At 41.8% G+C, this 18,220-nt stretch overlaps 4 protein-coding genes across 4 annotated transcripts; all 4 read left to right on the top strand.

Moving 5' to 3' along the window:
* The first annotated feature begins 3,475 nt into the window (after nucleotides 1-3,475).
* Nucleotides 3,476-5,800, top strand: hoxb6b (homeobox B6b). Its single transcript, XM_034193681.1, has 2 exons — nucleotides 3,476-4,208; nucleotides 5,002-5,800. The coding sequence occupies exons 1-2, from the start codon at nucleotides 3,758-3,760 to the stop codon at nucleotides 5,256-5,258; spliced, it is 708 nt and encodes a 235-aa protein (XP_034049572.1). The 5' UTR covers nucleotides 3,476-3,757; the 3' UTR covers nucleotides 5,259-5,800.
* Nucleotides 5,801-6,251: 451 nt separating this feature from the next.
* On the top strand, nucleotides 6,252-8,289 carry hoxb5b (homeobox B5b). Its single transcript, XM_034193680.1, has 2 exons — nucleotides 6,252-7,049; nucleotides 7,393-8,289. Exons 1-2 carry the CDS (start codon nucleotides 6,431-6,433, stop codon nucleotides 7,638-7,640), a joined length of 867 nt encoding a protein of 288 aa, XP_034049571.1. The 5' UTR covers nucleotides 6,252-6,430; the 3' UTR covers nucleotides 7,641-8,289.
* Nucleotides 8,290-13,129: 4,840 nt separating this feature from the next.
* On the top strand, nucleotides 13,130-15,401 carry LOC117530838 (homeobox protein Hox-B3-like). Its single transcript, XM_034193781.1, has 3 exons — nucleotides 13,130-13,347; nucleotides 14,139-14,514; nucleotides 14,783-15,401. Exons 2-3 carry the CDS (start codon nucleotides 14,241-14,243, stop codon nucleotides 15,334-15,336), a joined length of 828 nt encoding a protein of 275 aa, XP_034049672.1. The 5' UTR covers nucleotides 13,130-13,347; nucleotides 14,139-14,240; the 3' UTR covers nucleotides 15,337-15,401.
* Nucleotides 15,402-16,007: 606 nt separating this feature from the next.
* Nucleotides 16,008-17,668, top strand: hoxb1b (homeobox B1b). The gene is made up of 2 exons (XM_034194605.1): nucleotides 16,008-16,894; nucleotides 17,080-17,668. Exons 1-2 carry the CDS (start codon nucleotides 16,372-16,374, stop codon nucleotides 17,385-17,387), a joined length of 831 nt encoding a protein of 276 aa, XP_034050496.1. The 5' UTR covers nucleotides 16,008-16,371; the 3' UTR covers nucleotides 17,388-17,668.
* Nucleotides 17,669-18,220: the final 552 nt, after the last annotated feature.

The raw sequence follows: 18,220 nt of genomic DNA, 5'->3' as shown, positions 1-18,220 counted from the left end.
GAAATCTGTATTAAGTTATAATGTTAAATGAGTTTGCTCAGATGTCAGTATTGTGATATTAAAACTTCATAAAATTTTACAGCATCTCTGCATCCGATTTTTCTTTGTTTTTGCCCCCCCCCGCAGTCAGAATAAAAAAGCAAAATGTATCAAACCATCAAACAATAAAATATACCGATATTTAGAGTTTAATATGTAGTTAAATTATTCGTGTCAGAATTTGTAGTTCCTGGGGGGGTATTTTTTGCAGAGTTAAAATAGTATAAAACCAAGTATATGAAGACTGACAGTGTTGAAACTTTAAGGCTGCAACACCTTTGTACTGTTTGAACAGAAAAGTGTTTTAAAAATTATTTTTTAAATGTCTTTAACAAACCTTTACATTTTCATTTAGAACTGAAGTAAAAAAAAAAAAACTCACTCTGACCTTCAAATGGGTACAGTGTTTTTATAACTACATTAATGCCATTATACAAGGAAATGTACACAAACAATCACGAGCTATTGTTTATTATTGGTAAATGAGTTTTATACTTTAAACATTTTAGAAATATTGGCACCGTTAAAATTATTTTATTTGCCTTGCTGTTTTTTTTTTTTTTTTTTTTTTAAGTCTGTTATTCTTTAAATCCCAGTACTTCTGTCTTTCGAATCCCAAAGTGGGTGAAATGCAATGTGGGGTATTTATGGTTTTATTGCCCCAATAAATGTCGGAAATCCTTGTTGGTCACGGAAACGGGGGGAACAATGCACACTGAATAGGGCTGCGTATAAAACCTTACGAAGTGGAAATACAACCGTTGTGAAATAGCTTCATATTATCGCAAACGACATTTGTTCCTGTTTTAAGGAGAATCTTTTTTTATTCGTTATGATTTATTTATTTTACCCCATTAGATTATCCTGACCTTAGAAATACCCCCCAAAAAACTGCAGAATATCTTTACAATTTTCTGTCGTCGGCCTTTATTTAAATGACTAATGTGCACCCACACAGAAGGGGGGATGTAAATCCAAAAAGCTGTTTTGAGGTTCAAGATTAAACTTTAAAATGTTCCAAAATTATATTTGTCGAATATTGCACATTTTAGCGCCATAATCTTTTGTAAGATTTTAAAGAAAAATGTACAAGCATTTTTTGACCACATAACAGACCAAAACTCTGCAAATTTAGCCTCACACAAACACATTTCATCTGCCTACACTTTATATTTTTCCCCAGCATAATATTTAAACATTTCAGGCTTTTAGGAAAATAAAGATGGCGATGAGAGAGCGTGTCTCGAGTCCAAAATGGGCGCTATTTTATGAAAATTTACAACTTTGCCATGGAAGTTTACGACTCGTCTGGCTCCAGGATTGGTTGCTGATGGTCATGTGGAACGCAGGAATGGGAACTTATTTCCCACGAGGTTATATTGCAGCTGCTGTCTTCCAGAGCTCATTCACTTAACAGTAGTAACACAAAACCTTTGCTCTTTGTATATGCAATGCGCGTGTGTCGCGGTGGTGTCGCGGAAGGCCGGACTTGTAGGTGTGTACGTGCGTAATTTTCCGAACCGGGCGATGGAGCGTCTGCGCGACGTCTCGTCGTGCGCCATGATAATGGGAGCTGCACTTCTGCCTGTGTGATCGTGAAAATGAGGAATCGACACACTCCACGGTGGTGGGATTACGATCTTTAAGTTAAATGCATCGTAAAGTGCAGTTTTTTATTTTTTGTAAAGAACTGAGAAGAAGAGAGATCAGAATGGCACCCACAGTGGGAGTGATGGATTATCAACAAAGGTAAGGGCACCATGTCTCTGCTGCCTACAGGAAGCTGCTGCATTGTGGGTCATGAGATATAGGGAGACCTGTCTTTAGGAAATAGCATTTACCCCCAAAATATCATGGTGGCTTTTTTTTGGGGGGGGGGGGGGGGCGTTTTCGAGCGATACCTGAACTCGTTAACCCGTGAGATGCCGCTGTGGCGCAGTTACGCGCTGAGGGTGAGGCCTACATGGACCAAAAGTGTCTCTAATGATGATGATGATGATGATGGTGGTGGTGGCCGTTGTGGTCACTGTGGGCCCGGCCCTATAATACCTTCTGGCAAAATTTTATTTTCTCACCCTTGTATTCTTATTGCATAAAATGTATTTAAATATTTGCAATTATAATATAAAATAAATAAATAATAAATTCAGGGGATTTTTTTAGGTCATGCTTGACGCTCGCCTTCGTGAATTGGCGCTCCTCTGCAGGCCTGTGCGGCATTTCACCTAAATTACACTCAGTATTTGCTTCTTTTCTTTTTTTGTGTTTGATGAAAACACGGACAGTTTAAGAAGCCATGCGACCTGAAAGCGTGTGCGTGGCAGTGGGGCCTGTGTGATGTGTAGATGTCATGATGACTGCAGGATTTGCGGCCTGGTGGTGGTGCGCGCGGCGACACAGTTTGCACTTTGAAGCCAGCATTTGAACTGTTTTCTCCCCATGCATAATTTTAAATCCAAATGTGTTTTTTTTTAACATGAAACAAAAATCCAAACACTTTAAATCAGGAGCGCGCAGGAGGATGGACACGATTGTTTACGTTTGTCGACTCATATTCTCAATAATTTTCCTCATTCAAACTTTGTAATAAATGTCTTCAAAATGTGAGCCTATTCCACAAACTTATTATAGACTATTCATTATATGTTTAGCTTATTGTTGTAGTAAGAAATGTTAATTTTCAACATTTTCATAAAAACACGAAGTTAAACATCGTGGTTATTTTCTGCAATTGTCACGTGTGTATTATTTACCATATTCCCACCATTGATACATAAATATTAAAACCTACCACTGATTATGATATCATTTGATCTGTAGATTACTTTCAGACACTATTACGTGAATAACTGCTGATATTCTGTCTTTATTTCTAAATTTGAAAATGTGAAATTGGTCACATTATGATGATGATGATGATGTGTGGAAGCGCGTGTCCTGTATTTTGCTGTGTGCACGTATTGAAGCCCCCCCCCCCCCCCCCCCCCCAAAAAAAGCATCAACGTTTCTGCATGGCTTTGGAATCATTAATGATTAAGATAACAGCGCGTGAGTGGGGAATAATGTGCACGTGAACAGTAGTTACAGTAGGTTATTTCAATGCGCCCCTAAAGCATGATGGAAGTAAAGGTTGCAGAGAGAGAGAGAGAGAGAGAGAGACGGAGGGAGGGAGAGAGAGAGATGGGGGGGTGCCTGCAGGATGAGTGGAAGCGCAAACTGTTTTAGTATGTTTTGCATTGCATGTTTTTGCATTTGTGCGAGCGAGTTGGAGAGAGATTTTGTGCACGCGGCTTTTTAAATTAATTTTATTTTTTGTATTATTACAAGAGAATTGCCTCAGTTTGACTTCTTTTATCATCTATTGACTGTTTTTGTTTTCTTTCTTTCTTTTATTTTTTTATTATTTCTCATAGTCCGGACATCTCTTTGTGAGCGCGTCCTTGCGCGCGCCACAAGCCCCGGCGCTTCGTTTTGATTCACCGGGGACCCCTGCGCGCAACAAGAGCCCCCCATGGGTGCAATATAGTGCGCGCGGAGGCGGCGGTGATTGGCCAGAGGTGGATCAGATGGTACACTTCCCCTCTGTATTCAGTGGCACCTCGCAGCCCCCCCTTTCAGCAAAAACCAAATCTCCGATAAAGTAATGGCAAAACCACTTGGAGTATAAAAGACAACAAATCATATTCCTCCGGAGTATATACACCCCGTTGTCCACCCAATGAGTTCCTATTTTGTTAACTCAACTTTTCCCGTGTCTCTGCCGGGAGGACAGGACTCTCTCCTGGGTCAGATACCCTTATATTCGTCGGGATACACCGATCCGTTAAGACACTACTCCAGCGCGGCCACGTATGGGGCGGCCAACATGCAGGAGAAGGTTTATCCCGCGTCCTACTACCAGCAGACGGGCGCAGCGGCCGCCGCTATCTACGGCCGGGCCGGCGGCGGTGCGCCCTGCGACTACAACCCGGTGGGGACTTTCTACAAGGACACGGAGGGCTCGTGCGCTTTCTCGAGCCGCGACGAGCAGCCGCTGTTTGTCACGCAGGAGCATCAGCAGCGCAAGTCGGAGTGCGCGGAGCAGAGTGTCAGCATGAGCGGCGGCATCGACGACAAGTCGTCCACGCTCATCTACCCGTGGATGCAGCGGATGAACGCCTGCGCCGGCGGTGAGTACACGCAAAGTGCACGCCCGTGTGCCCGTACTGTGCCCGGAAAAGTGGGAGAGAGAGCAGGAGCGCACGCGGCGCGCGCAGTGATCCGCGCCTCTCTTTTATTGACGTCTGATCAACTCGGGAGGGAAAAAAAACTACTTCAAACAATTTGACGACGTCTTGATTTTTCAGTGTTTGGCATTAAAGTGCGCCGAATCATCATGCGCCTGAGGGCTTTACTACATCATCATCATCATTATCATCATACATACATACATACACGCGCGCGCGCATACACACAGACACACGCGCGTGCGCGCTGGGCCCCACATCGCCCACGCTTAAAGTTATAACCACTGGAGTCACATGACGATTTCACTTTTTAAACAATTACGCACGCATCAGTTCTTACGACACAGCTAGAGAGATTAAAACACACTATTTAGGATTCACGGTGCCACTTTGCGCCTCAGTGTGCGCAGCCTTATTGCAAAACACTGTCATAAGACAAATAAAATCACTGTTATGAATCCGTTATTAATGCGTAACAACACATGCTACTCAATAGGAAAATAAACGAGTGCGCACCACAATATTATTTGGCTGGGTGTTACGCATTTTAAGTCGACAGTAAGTATTAGAAAACGAGGCAAAGCATGCAAATAAAAGTTTATTATTTATCAGATTATGTCTCTTGCACGAATGTTTTAGGGTAGAGTTTTAACCCCTTTTTGCTGCAGGTTGATCTTCTAATTAGAAACTATGTTTTGTCTTAAACACGGTTTTAAATTTCTTCTTCTTGTCCCAGGTCCTTTTGGCAGCAGTGGGCGCAGGGGCCGGCAGACCTACACCCGCTACCAGACTCTGGAGCTGGAGAAGGAGTTCCACTTTAACCGCTACCTGACCAGGAGGCGCCGGATAGAAATCTCTCACGCGCTGTGCCTGACGGAGAGACAGATCAAAATCTGGTTTCAGAACCGCAGGATGAAATGGAAAAAGGAGAACAAACTCCTCAATCCATCCAAAACAGCTGAGGAAGAAGAACATACAGAGAAGAAGAGCTAAAAGGACACAGAGACGTGCGCGCTCCCAAATGAAACCCATTTATTTGTAGGTTTAAAACAAGAAAAAAAGAAACAAAAAAGTGCTGCAAATCACATGTTAGAGACGTGTAGAGTGATAGACTTCAATATCTGCACGGTGACATCTGTATAGAAACAAATAAATAAATTTAAAAAAAAAAATCAGGTCCTCCTCTGTTTGTCCTTGTGCTCGTGTCTGTAATTAGGGGACTATGCAAAAATCCGCCAAAATGTAAATAAAATTTCAGTGTATAGTTTTTTGGATAATTTTTTTGGATAATGTCGTTACCTCACTATTGTAGGATTATTATTTTTTTTTTCCTCGTTAAAAGACGCTCTGTCCTGTACATGTTGTGCTGCTGTGGTTGTTGTCTATAGTCTAGGCTTGTTGTTGCCACTTGTACAGATAAGAAATGTTTCCTGCTATTTATTGTTGTTCACCATGTGTTCAATGCACATCTGGATATTGTGTGCAATATTTTTGTTTAGGAAATTGTACATAGAAATAAAGGCTTTTTGATGTATATTGGAACATGTGGCTGCGTTGTTCATTCATCGTGAAAGACACTAAGTTTATATTCTTATTAAATCTGCCCTTCAAATGAGGCTTTGTTTTGTTTTTGTTTTTTTTTAATCGGCGCACTGCTGTGGGGATTTAAATAATTTCCGCTTTGATGCAGTGCGCGTTAAGGTGCCAACAGCGGTGCTGATAAGTCTCCGTTATGTGTTACCTGAGCCTTTTTGTGGCCTGTGTTATCGCTGCCTTACATAAAATGATGAATGGGCTCGCGTGGGCCCTGACAGCGCGGTCCCGGCGGGGCGTTACCCCGACCGTCCGGAAGATGGCGCTCTCTGCCTGCGCGGCTTTCGAGAGCGCAGCGGGGAGGCACCATTGACTTGAGCCTAACGACCATTATTTCGTCATCATTTGTAACCATGGAGCATGAATTACCTCTTGAAGTCATCAGTGAGGATTTACGACTGGTCAACAAAGGCACGTGATTCCCGAACGCGCTCCCATATTTGGCCGCATACCTGGCAAAGTACAGTAGGGGCTTCATTGCTTATAATTCATGATTGCGTCCATAAATCGTGCAAGCACACAGGATTATAGCGACAAAGATCTACAAATCGAGGCTTTAAAAATCCAAGCAAATGAGCTCTTACTTTGTAAACTCGTTCTCAGGGCGCTATCCAAATGGCTCCGACTATCAGTTACTAAATTATGGGACTAACGGCGCTGTGAGCGGCTCCTTCAGAGACCCTGGCACCATGCACTCCGGGTCTTTCGGCTACAACTACAATGGCATGGACCTAACGGTGAACCGCACCAACACCGGCGGCCACTTCCCGGCTGTGAGAGATGATGCCCGCGCTTTCGCCCCGGACGCTCGCTACAGACAGACGCCCAACTGCTCGCTCTCGTCTCCAGATCCGGTGCCGCCGTCGTGCGCCACGGCCAGCCGGGAGCCGCTGGAACTAAAAAACCCCTCTCCACCATCTGACCGGAGCGCGACCTCGGGCGTGAACAAAAACACCGGCGCTCACTTCACGGAGATAGAAGACGCCACTGTCGCCTCCGAGACCGAGGAAGGCGCGCACAGCAGCGGCGGCGGCGGCGGCGGCAGCGGAGGCGGCGGCTCCACCGCCGGCGCGGCACCGCGGGCGCAGCAGCAACAGCACCAGGAACACAACGCCGCCTCCTCAGCTCCCACGAACGACTGCCAAACGCCACAAATATTCCCCTGGATGCGGAAACTGCACATAAGCCACGGTAGACACGTCATATAATATTTTGTTTTGTGGAGTGGGTGAATCAGTGCGTGAGGCTGGTGTACAAACAAAGCAGTATTTTCTTTTCAAAACTAGTAATTAAGGGAATTACACGTTTTGATAGTTTTTTTTTTTTGTTTTGTTTTTTGTTTTGCAAATGTGGCATTTGAATTCAGAAATGTTGCAGACTGGCTGTTTTGCAGGAAGGCGTTGCATGTGGTGTTGCTTGCATGCTCACACATTTTGCAATCACCCATAACGTCAATACCCTCATTGTTATTCAGTCACGACTAATTTGACTTATTTATTTCACATTTTTTTGTGGATTCTCTATGAAATTGTAGATATGACCGGACCTGACGGAAAACGGGCCCGAACTGCGTACACCCGCTACCAGACGCTAGAGCTGGAGAAAGAGTTTCACTTCAATAGGTACCTAACCAGACGGCGGAGAATAGAGATAGCCCACGCCCTGTGTCTTTCCGAAAGACAGATCAAAATCTGGTTTCAGAACCGCAGGATGAAGTGGAAGAAGGACAATAAACTGAAAAGCATGAGCCTTGTAACAGGAGGGAGCGCCTTCCATAACTGAGTGTGGAATTAAAAGAAAAGAAATCCATGAGTACTGTAAAACTATTGAAAGCGCAGCACCTTCCAGCATGCTATTGTGATAGAAAAAGAAGTATTCTGTGGTCCTAAAAATGCCATTTTAGTTTACTGTTGTTGTACTATGATAGATTAGATGTCATATTTGGAAAAAGATGTAAATAATACTGGGGGTATTAATTGTTCTTTGCTCTTTATTGTAACTTGTTGACGGTCTAACAGGAGTAAAATCTTTGTACAATTAAAAAAAAAAAAAAAAAAAAGAAAGAAAAGAAAAGAAAAGAAAAAAGTTTCCAAACCATATGCTGCTCTTTATTGAATGTAAACCTGATGTATTATGGGGCCATTCAAAGCGCTTTATTGTACGATTTACTGCTATTTTGATCTTGTGGCCACGCCATACAGACTTCCATAAACAAGCCAATGTTGTAGCTCTAGAATATTTTTTGTGCATCTCTATTTGTTTTAGACGTAACGATGAGCAATGCAAATATATTCAACCTGTCAATGTGATCAATTTTTAGTGCAAAGGGTTATTCTGTGGATAGGCAGTGATGTACGCTTTTTTTCGCCAATAAGCTTTTTGTATTTGTATAAGTGGACTCATAGCGCTTGAAATAAAGTTTCTCCGAATTAATTTGAGTGTGTGTGTATGTATGTGTGTCAGTGTGAGGGGAAAATGTGTTTTAACACTAAAAGAGGATATTCGGAATGAATTCAGCTGAAAACAGATTTATTAATGTTGATTAAAGAATTTGGGTCAATTTTTAAATTTTTATTTTTCCTATTCATAGAGATAAAACAAACTTGCGCACTTACCTCCTCTGACCTTTATGCGTATAAGCCATGCGGGGTAAAAATATTGGTGATAAAATCCCAAAGAGTGTCTTATAGGCAAGGCTGAAGTTGGAAAAAAAATACCCCTTACCAAAGATTGTATAGGCCTATATTACTTACAGACTGTGAAAAGTCACGTGAGGACCATAAAGTTGGTTTTATGGTTTTGGGGAGTAGACAATGTTCTATATAATTCACAACCTTGAATGAAAGTGACGGCTTTACGGCATGGATGGGACTGGAAAGGCTGGACAGGCAAAGTGGTGTCCAGTTCTGTTTAGTTTGAAATAATTGTTTATGTCAAAATATTACATACGGGGCTCCAATATTGTCGCTTTTTGGTTTTACACTGCGCAATACAAAACAATTGATTCCCCAAATGCATACTTGTTAAAATTAAAATATTACAACATGAATAAATAAATAAATAGAATAAAAATAAATAAATACAACAAAAAAATCCCGTTTCAAGCTTTTACGCAAACTATCATGTAGTGTGAATGGACAAATTTTCAACTTGTATTTCCCCCCAAATTAATTTTGTGAGTAAATTTAAAATGATAATAAAAAACTTTTTAAAAGTTGCCTTTAAAACTAATCAGAGCTTTTATGGAGCTGCTGTGAAACGAACTTGAGCGAGGTCCTGCAATGATTTATTCCGATGTGCCAAGTCACCGAGCGGCCAAAGGTGAAGTTTCGGACAGCTGTGAGCTGGAATCAAGCTTCAGTGGCTTTAAAGAAAGAAAGTGCATTGTCTATCCGCAAATAATAAAAGTCTAATTAGATTATAGAGTTCAAAAACTCGAGCTGAGGCCGGAAAGTTTCGCATGAGACTTCTGCAATCATTTTCAAAGTCTTTTCCAAACTCATTTCAGGTAAAAGCAGTGGTTGGTTATAAGGGTCCCAGACATTTTCCACATATTCATAACTATTAAGTGGCAATTTAGGCATCGTAATGACTATTGCATATTGATAGGGGTAATCTGTAGCCGGATCTCATGCATAATTCACAGAGACGGGGATCATCACAGGGTCAGGAGACGATAGACTTCACGGACGCAGATGCGTCAGAGCGCGCAGTGCTGCACAGTCACCACTCAATGCTGATAAAAAAAAAAAAAAAAATACATTTCACCATATGAAAATATATTTTTGCAGCGTTTTAAAATAAAATTGCGTAAAAAAAATTGCAGAAATGCGTCTTTCCTTTACAATACGAAAAATAGTGACAAAGATGCCGATAAAGGTAAATGAGAAAACTTCATTCAAACACTATACTGCCTATATTAAAAATATGGTTCATATTTTCACAATTAAATACAATATTGAGGTACTTACGCCTGCAAATATGTCACTCTTAACATGCAATGTACAAAAAAACATTAAATCAATATTATCCTTTTAAATCATTTTCTGTCGTTTAACCCCGTGTGTAATTATTTTAAAACAAACATTGCTTTGAATGTTTTTTGCAGGTCCAGTTTTTAACCCTGAAATTTTCAACTTCTATTTGAGGCGATGCAACTTCCCCATAGCGCCGGAAGAGGGCGCCTCAGACCGGTTTGGGTAATGATGGATGGTGTTTTTTTTTTTTTTTTTTTGCGAGCCTTCTCTTCGGGGGCATGTAGGTTACTGCAAAACACAGAAAATCGTGTTACTCTGAGCGTGTTTATTATTAGTTAACTATGTTTCTTAATCGGGTTGAACAGTCAGCACAAGGCTTTGATGCGTAGCAGAACAGACAACCAAAAACATCTCTGTTTTTAGGAGCACATTGAAACAAAGTTGCCTAACGTGCTAGAGGAGAAACTCAGGTTATCCTCAATAAACTAAAGAGAGTGTATCCAAACTGGGAAAAGTTGAGGAAAAACGTGCTATAAAATAACCCCACACCTTATATAAATGCTAAAATTAAGTTAATAATAGTTTGAAATATTTTGTATTTGCTGCATGCAAAAAAATAATGCCAAATGCATGTAACAGTTTGATTTTAAATAATCTTGAACAATTCCGCTTTGCACTTAAATTTAATTTTCACATTTTGGATAATTATTTTAAATATTGTGAACGGGCGAGCTGGTGGATTCTGCAGCCTCTGTGCACACCACAGCCCAGAGTCACGTTTTTTTTTTTCGTCCTACCGTCACGAAATGATTCAAATTTTCGTGACGTTTTTTTTAAACTCTCTATTACTAACCCTACTCCTACCCCCAACCTTAACCATAACCTAACCCTACTCCTTCCCCTAACCCTAACCATAACCCCCGTTCCGCTGCAACATTTAATTATGTGCAGCCATCACGGAATGAATTAAAATGAATTCGTGCTGCCATGACAAAAATTTAGTACTTTTCGTGACAATATGACGAACCAATAGCTACATCATCTGTTTGCACAGACAGGAGCCGCAAATTTGCATGTCGCGGGTGATGACATTTAACCCTAAGAAAATAAGTTGTTGAAAGTAGTTGTAGTTTATGTGAGCAGAGAGGAGATCTGTGTGGAGTTGTGACGCACAAGGAGCTGCGCGCTTTGGCGCAGTCAGTACGGCTCGAGTGTTGTTAGGACGCGCGTAAAAGTTGCAGGACGGGCCTTCAATGTGGCCTTTGTTCACAGCCTCATTTATCACGACCTCTTTTCACGGCTCTGTCTGCTTTGAGTCGAGGAGGAGTTTAGTTTGCGGGGAAATGTGAGGGCCTCGACAAACAGTGTGCACTCGGCGTCAGCGCGGACAATCCGTCTCGATGGACTCCAAAAAAGTAAGTTTACAAAAGGCGTGTTTGCTGCAAAAACTCGTTTGACTACAGCATGTGAGTTTGACTTTTTGTATTTTTTAAAGAGACAAAAGTCGTGCATGTATGCAGTAGCTTTCCAATGGAGAGTTCTACAATTTGAAACTTTTGTTATCCTTTTTATAACCGCTTTTCATTAATATCATTTGTATTCTGAAGCATTGTTTTGGACAAATTATTTGATTTCATTGTGTCGATTTCCTTGAATTCAGAGCCCCGTAGCGCTCCATGTGTGCACGTGATGCCTGCAGATAATTAGTCTGCATCTGTCAGTGGGCCAGCCCGCGCGCGCACTGCTGTGTGTGTGTGTGTGTGTGTGTGGGGGGGGGGGTCCCATTCGTGTCTTTCACAGATGAGACAGGCTCGCACGGATGATGATGATGATGATGGGGTGGAAGCGTGCTGTAGCGTGCTGTCACATTTGAGTGACAGCCGTCCACTGTGGGGCCCGCGTGGATCAAACACACGTTTAGGTGCCAGTCAGTGAGCGCGCGCACAATGACTTATGTCAGCACATTTACATTCTTTCCCAAAAACCTCCGCCCGTTGGCCCATACATCACAGGCGCATTTCCCCCCGCAGACACTTTACTGCTGTTGGTGTCGTGACATTTATGTTTTCACCTGCCAAAAAGCCAACAGAGGATATTAACTCTACAATCCAGTTTTTTTCCTCCATAATTTTTGGACAACGTTATATTTGGGGGAAAAAACGTGGAGGAAGCCCGTGCACGCTGCATGACTCATTGATCAAAGGTCTTCATTCTGTTCATTTGGGTTACTTAGTTACATATTACCTTTAAGAAGCAATCACAGCAAAGATGAAGATGGGAGATCAAAGCGCGCCGCCAGACGCTCATCGATCGGATGCAGCAGTCTGATGGTCACCATGTCAACCAAACCAAACCCTCATTAGAAACTTCACTGCTTTTAATGCAGCCTGCACACTGAGCCACGTCTCCGAGTGCTTTAAAACTCACTCACTGAAATTACACATTAAATAAACTGGATTTAATGCACTATGTGACGAAATAAAACCATCCTGTAAAAAAAAAAAAAAGACTGGACAAGTTCCAAAAGACTGCTTCCACAAATAGAGATGCGAGTGAGTGCGTTATTCACAAGTTGCACCTCAAAGAAATCCAGATAAAATTAAGGAAAACTGCAGCCATATCTGTGATATATATATCTGTGGATATATATATATATATATATATATATATATATATATATATATATATCTGTGGATATATATATATATATATATATATATATATATATATATATATATATATATATATATATATATATATGATTATGTTAAAGAAAGCAGAAGTTTGCAGACCTTTTAAAATGAATAAATCTTGATGCAGTGCACGTTTACACAATCTTTAAATACTTTGCAGAGCAAACACGACAATTCAACACGATCTTCTTGTAAAACAGTTTGCTGTTTAGTCTTACACACTATTGTTAGTTATAATTTACGAACATTCAACATTTTTGCAGCTGCTTTAATAAATGTATTTTAAGTCACGCGTATGATTTTTGCACAGTAAATAAAGTGTGTGTTTGTGTGTGTGTGTGTGTGGGGGGGGGGGGGTAGTAAAAATGTTTTTGATAGGTATATATTTATTTATTCTCATTTAAATCCTCCACTTTACACTGATTCGCTGGCCAAAACAGTCCATCTTCGGCCTGTGCTAAGAACACTTCTGAGTTTTTGGGGTGATCTTTATTCCTTAAAGTGATTTTTTTTTTTTTTTTTTTTTTTTTTTTTTTTTGCGCAATGCAAAGACGTAAAAAAAGTCTTCTATCATTTTATTTTATCTCAGGGCTATCGCCGTGCAGCAGGATTGCATGATCAGCAGAAAGACCTTCGTTTTCCACCAAGACACGTAACGGACACGGTGCGTGCAGAAAGAGATGTGCAGCAGCAGCAGCAGGGCGGTGTGCATGCGCTGCACAAACACACTGTCCACTCCGCTTCAACACGCACCAGCACGTCGCGCAGGAGCCTCCGACGCGCAGGGATTATTCTAATCTGGGATCTCTCTTCCAGAAGGTGAGCGGGACGCTTGTTTGTTTCCTGCTGGACTGTTTTAGTGTGAAGTGAAAGCGGATTTCGGAGGTAAGGCGGCCGGGTGGGGTTACGTGTCTTTATGATTTACGAGGCTGACTCGAGCCGCGGTTCAGCCAGAGTTCATAAACCTGCATGCATGCCTCTGGACTCATTCTCACTCACCCCCCACCCCTTCTTCTTCATCATCAAAAAAAAAAAAAAAAAAAAAAAAGACACTCAATAATCATATTCTGTTTAAATGTTGGACGATAGTGAACTTAAACGAATTTATGCACGTGGACAAAGAGGGTTGTTTGGTTCTGCGCACGTGTTATTGTTTGATGTCTGATGGATGTGTTTATGATGGAAAATGTTAAACATTGATTTATTTCCATTTAATAATAATAATATAAGAGTTGTACAGCTGTATTAATAAAATTAACAAAATTAGCTTTTTAATGCGTTATCTTTATTAAATAAACAAAAGGCTGCGCATGAATCTCGTTGAAAATTGCAATTATATATATATATATATATATATATATATATATATATATATATATATATATATATATATATATATATATATATATTATACCAGTGTTGTTTGACAAAAAAAAAAAAAAAAAAAAAAAAAAAAAAAAGATTTGCACAAAGGTTTTCCTTTCCGTCCTAACCCCAATTTTCCGTTGCCTCTGTGGTTCTATTCATGTCAGCGCACTATTGAGTTGATAAGATGGATCATTCGGTCTCCTCCCTGATTCCGTCTCTGTCTTTTTTGTGGATCCTCTCAGGCCCAGAAGCCCAGGGCTCTCTGGAAATCTGCCATGTGACATTTGGCTGTCAGCGCTCTGTCACAAGGTCAAAGAGGCCCCGGTGCACATTTCACGGAAAGTATGCAGCACAACAACACCCAGCACTTTTTCGGCGAGCGTCACGGAGGCGTCAGTGGGTTTGTGCACGGCTACAAAGAAGCGCAGCAGCCGCCTGGACAACCGGAGGCCAGCAGACAGCGCACGTTTGACTGCGCGCTGCAGACGTTCAGCAACAAATCACAGCTTCCCCGGAGGTCAAAGCAGCCAAACTTAAAATTATCTCCAAGCAAAAATATTTTCCCGTGGATGAAAGAGTCCAGACACGCGAGTCAGAAAGACGACAGAAGAATCGCAGGTCTGTAACAGAAAATTGGCAGATGAGGCAGCAATTTTTTTTTTTTCAAATGAGGCCTTTTCACTTATGCCGTTACCTTAATGAGACCTAATTGAGAAAATTGCTTTTTAGACGTGTTTTAAAGTTTAAAAGGTCGGTTAGTTATGGATTGGGCACAATGGCGCATGAGAAAAGGATTGAATCAAGTTAGCACATTTGGAGGTGCGTTTTTAGCAACCTGACCCCATGATGTTAATTAACGCTCATACTTTTTTTCTCCACTCCACAGAGTGCACCTTGAATGAGAAGCGTCCAAGCGCGACCTCGGCCTGCAAGAGGACGCGCACCGCGTACACGAGCGCGCAACTGGTGGAACTGGAGAAGGAGTTCCACTTCAGCCGCTACCTGTGCAGGCCACGGCGGGTGGAGATGGCCGGGCTGCTCAACCTCCACGAGAGGCAGATCAAGATCTGGTTCCAGAACCGGAGGATGAAGCAGAAGAAAGACGAGAAAGTGAAGGGCTTCAACCCCTCCTCCTGCTCCTCCCCATCCTCCCCTTCCAGCCCCACGCTCTCCAGACTGGGATATGTCCACCTGGGCGTGGATTTCCATCTGGCCTCCCCTCAGCTCAGGTCCCAACAACAATCGGCGCATGCACCGTCTGCAGAGTACTCCAAATATTGCGAGGCTCTGCAAGGCGGATTTACGCACGACCCGCTGTTTGACGCGCAGTGCACGTCAAACGCAAATGTGCGCATAAATGACCTCAGCGGGTCATATTTCTCACAGAACTGCACTCCCCAGGACAGAATCCTCCAGGCTCCGAAGCTGACTCATCTGTAGCAGATTTGTGAAGTCATCATCTCACTGCGTGTCCAGCACACTTTCTATATTTATTTATTTGAATAATAACTGTTTTCAGGCATTCGCCTTTTGCGGATGATTTGTAGGGATTAAAAAAAGATACAACTTAATTAATTCACTCAAAATATAAAAACAACATGTTTAGATTTCAATTCATGAGCTTCCCATCTGATCTGAAACACTCCTGGAGCATGTGAGCTGAGCCAGCCAAAACAAGGGGGAAAAACTGCAACGCTTCCTTTTTGTTATGACCCTAATTAGCACTTGAGATCTCGCTATAACGTCGCATTAACTCTTACTTAATTACAGAGCTCTTACGGATGCCTGTGGACGTTGATTGGATTTAGGAGATATTACATTGTAGCTCCCAGTGTCATCACTCTTCAAACTCTAAAGCACGAAGAAAGCCAGAAAAAGCCTTATAGCTCTTAAACGCCCCTTTGTTCTTTTATGGGCAAAGTGGGCCACACAAGCTGTCAGCGTTTAAAAAGAGCGCATGATGGATGGCTGAATTCTCTGCGCTGTTCCTTTTCCACAAGAGTCTTATTCTGAAAAACCTGGCTGCAGGCTTCATGTTTTGAAAATGCAGAAATAAAGGCTACATAATAATAATAATAATAATAATGAGCATAATGAAAATTATAGCTGTTACAATAATAATAAAAAAATCCTAAAGACAAATAGTGGTGTTAAAACTTCCATTATTGTGATTAAAGATTTTCATTTTTCTGACATTTTCAGCCTCTTGGTCGTGTTCTTATCAGATGGATGAGCGCGTTTGATTGAAGCATTTGTCATGTAAATGTGCGCTCTTTGATGGACGACCCTGTAGACTTGACGGAGTGCTGTAGGTGCTTTGCCATTGGCGTTTAGTGGGTCACATGGTGAGTCAGGAAGGTGATATGAGGATGGAAGGCACTTTAACAGCTTTGACACACTACCTAGAAGGTTTAGGGCAAACGGAGCAACGATTAATGACTGCTCGGACTTGATAGGTTCGAAACGAATAACAGGATGAACTCCTACTTAGACTATACTGTGTGCAACCGAGGAGCAAATCTTTTTAGTGCCAAGGCCGGATACCACACTCTGAACCACGGATACATGTCGCCTGTACCGCCCAACTCGTGCGCAACAAGTGATAGTTATGCACCGGACGGGCGCGTAGCTGCTGCAACTTCTGCGCCACTCCAGAGTGCGGGCCTCCCTCTGCATCACCAGACACACCTGGATCTGCAGTTTGCAACGCCGGGGAGCTCGGTGTATGGCTCTCCATTGGATTACGGACAGTACGGCCTCGCGCCCGAGCAAGAACGAGGCTTCATTCATGCGCATGGAGCAAACGTGGCTGCGTACACTGGGGACAGCTGTGGGCCCGGAGGTGCAGCGGGTAGCCAGTATCTGTTTGGTAACGGGGAGCAGGAGACCGTTTACACAAAGTTACAGCCCCAAAGCAGGGAGAAGGATTTGGATCACGTGGAGGAAACATCTAAAACATTCGACTGGATGAAAGTGAAGAGGAATCCTCCGAAAACAGGTTCGAGTTGAGTGCAGTTTTAGCGGATGCACACAGTGCGTAAAAGCACATTTTCAAATGATCATTTTGTTTAATTTACGTTGATGCACAGTTGTTTTTTTGCAACTAACAGTCTTTTCATTCTCACATTTAAATTCCATGCATTAGCTCCATGACTTTCATTTCATCCATTCCCCTCCTCGCAGCTGTCCTGTCGGAGTTCGGAGCTGCGGGTCAGCACAACGTCATCCGCACCAACTTCACCACCAAGCAGCTGACCGAGCTGGAGAAAGAGTTCCACTTCAACAAATACCTGACGCGGGCACGCAGGGTGGAGGTGGCCGCCAGTCTAGAGCTCAACGAGATGCAGGTGAAAATCTGGTTTCAGAACCGCAGAATGAAGCAGAAGAAACGCGAGAAACTGGGTTGCGTTTCGGTGAAAACCGCCTCGGCACCTGCGGAGAAAGTCTGTGCGCCCGAGTCCTCTCCAAACGCCAAAGGGAGCCAACCGTGAGGCGGCCCCCGGAGACCTCGGTCTCACCATTCCAAAAACTGTGAAAAAATGCGTTTGGACTTGTGAACAGGAATTCTGGATACCGAGAATGTTGAATTGTTTTCTTTTAACCTTTTAAACTCATGATGTATTTTGTGTTGAAAGGCGCATTGTTTGCACTATTTATTTACAGGGTATTTTCCAACAACTGTTGAAGTGATTTGGCATTAAATAAAGTTTATAAAATGAAAATAAAGAATGCAGTTAAAAATGAGCATTGTCACAGTATTTATAAAAATAATCTTAAAAATGTTTCATGGGGTCATTGTGTAAAGCTTAAACTGAAAAGGCTTTTCAGCATGAAACAAGTGTCATTTTTAACATGTACACATTTTAGTAAGTCAATAACTTATTATAAGCTGGTGGCACAAAATTGTTAAAAAGTAAAAAAACAAACAAACAAAAAAAAAACCAGAGAAGATAGGATGGCAATTGTTTTAAAATAAACAGTTTGATCATAAAACTGCATGTAATTTATTCTGTTTTAAATTAAATAAATTACTAATCCTCAAAAAACTAAGGTAACAATTTGCATGAACATTTCTGAGTTGGAATGAAGTAAAAATAACGCACTTAGAATCATTTCAATTACATAATTTGGCTACTCACTAACCTTTTAATTAAGTTAGTTCAAGGTAATTGACTTTGCAGAGCAAAAAGCAAATCAAGTGTGCTAAATGTTTTACTAAACTTCAATGAGTCTTACTATAAAAGTCTCATTGCATTTAATCAGGAATGATGGAGTTGAAATTGCTGACAAAAATCCATTCAAATTGTTGCCTTAATTTTCTTAA

The sequence above is a fragment of the Thalassophryne amazonica genome, chromosome 18 (assembly GCF_902500255.1).
Source record: "Thalassophryne amazonica chromosome 18, fThaAma1.1, whole genome shotgun sequence".
Classification (NCBI taxonomy): Eukaryota; Metazoa; Chordata; class Actinopteri; order Batrachoidiformes; family Batrachoididae; genus Thalassophryne; species Thalassophryne amazonica.
This window is presented reverse-complemented; position numbering and strand designations above follow the sequence as displayed.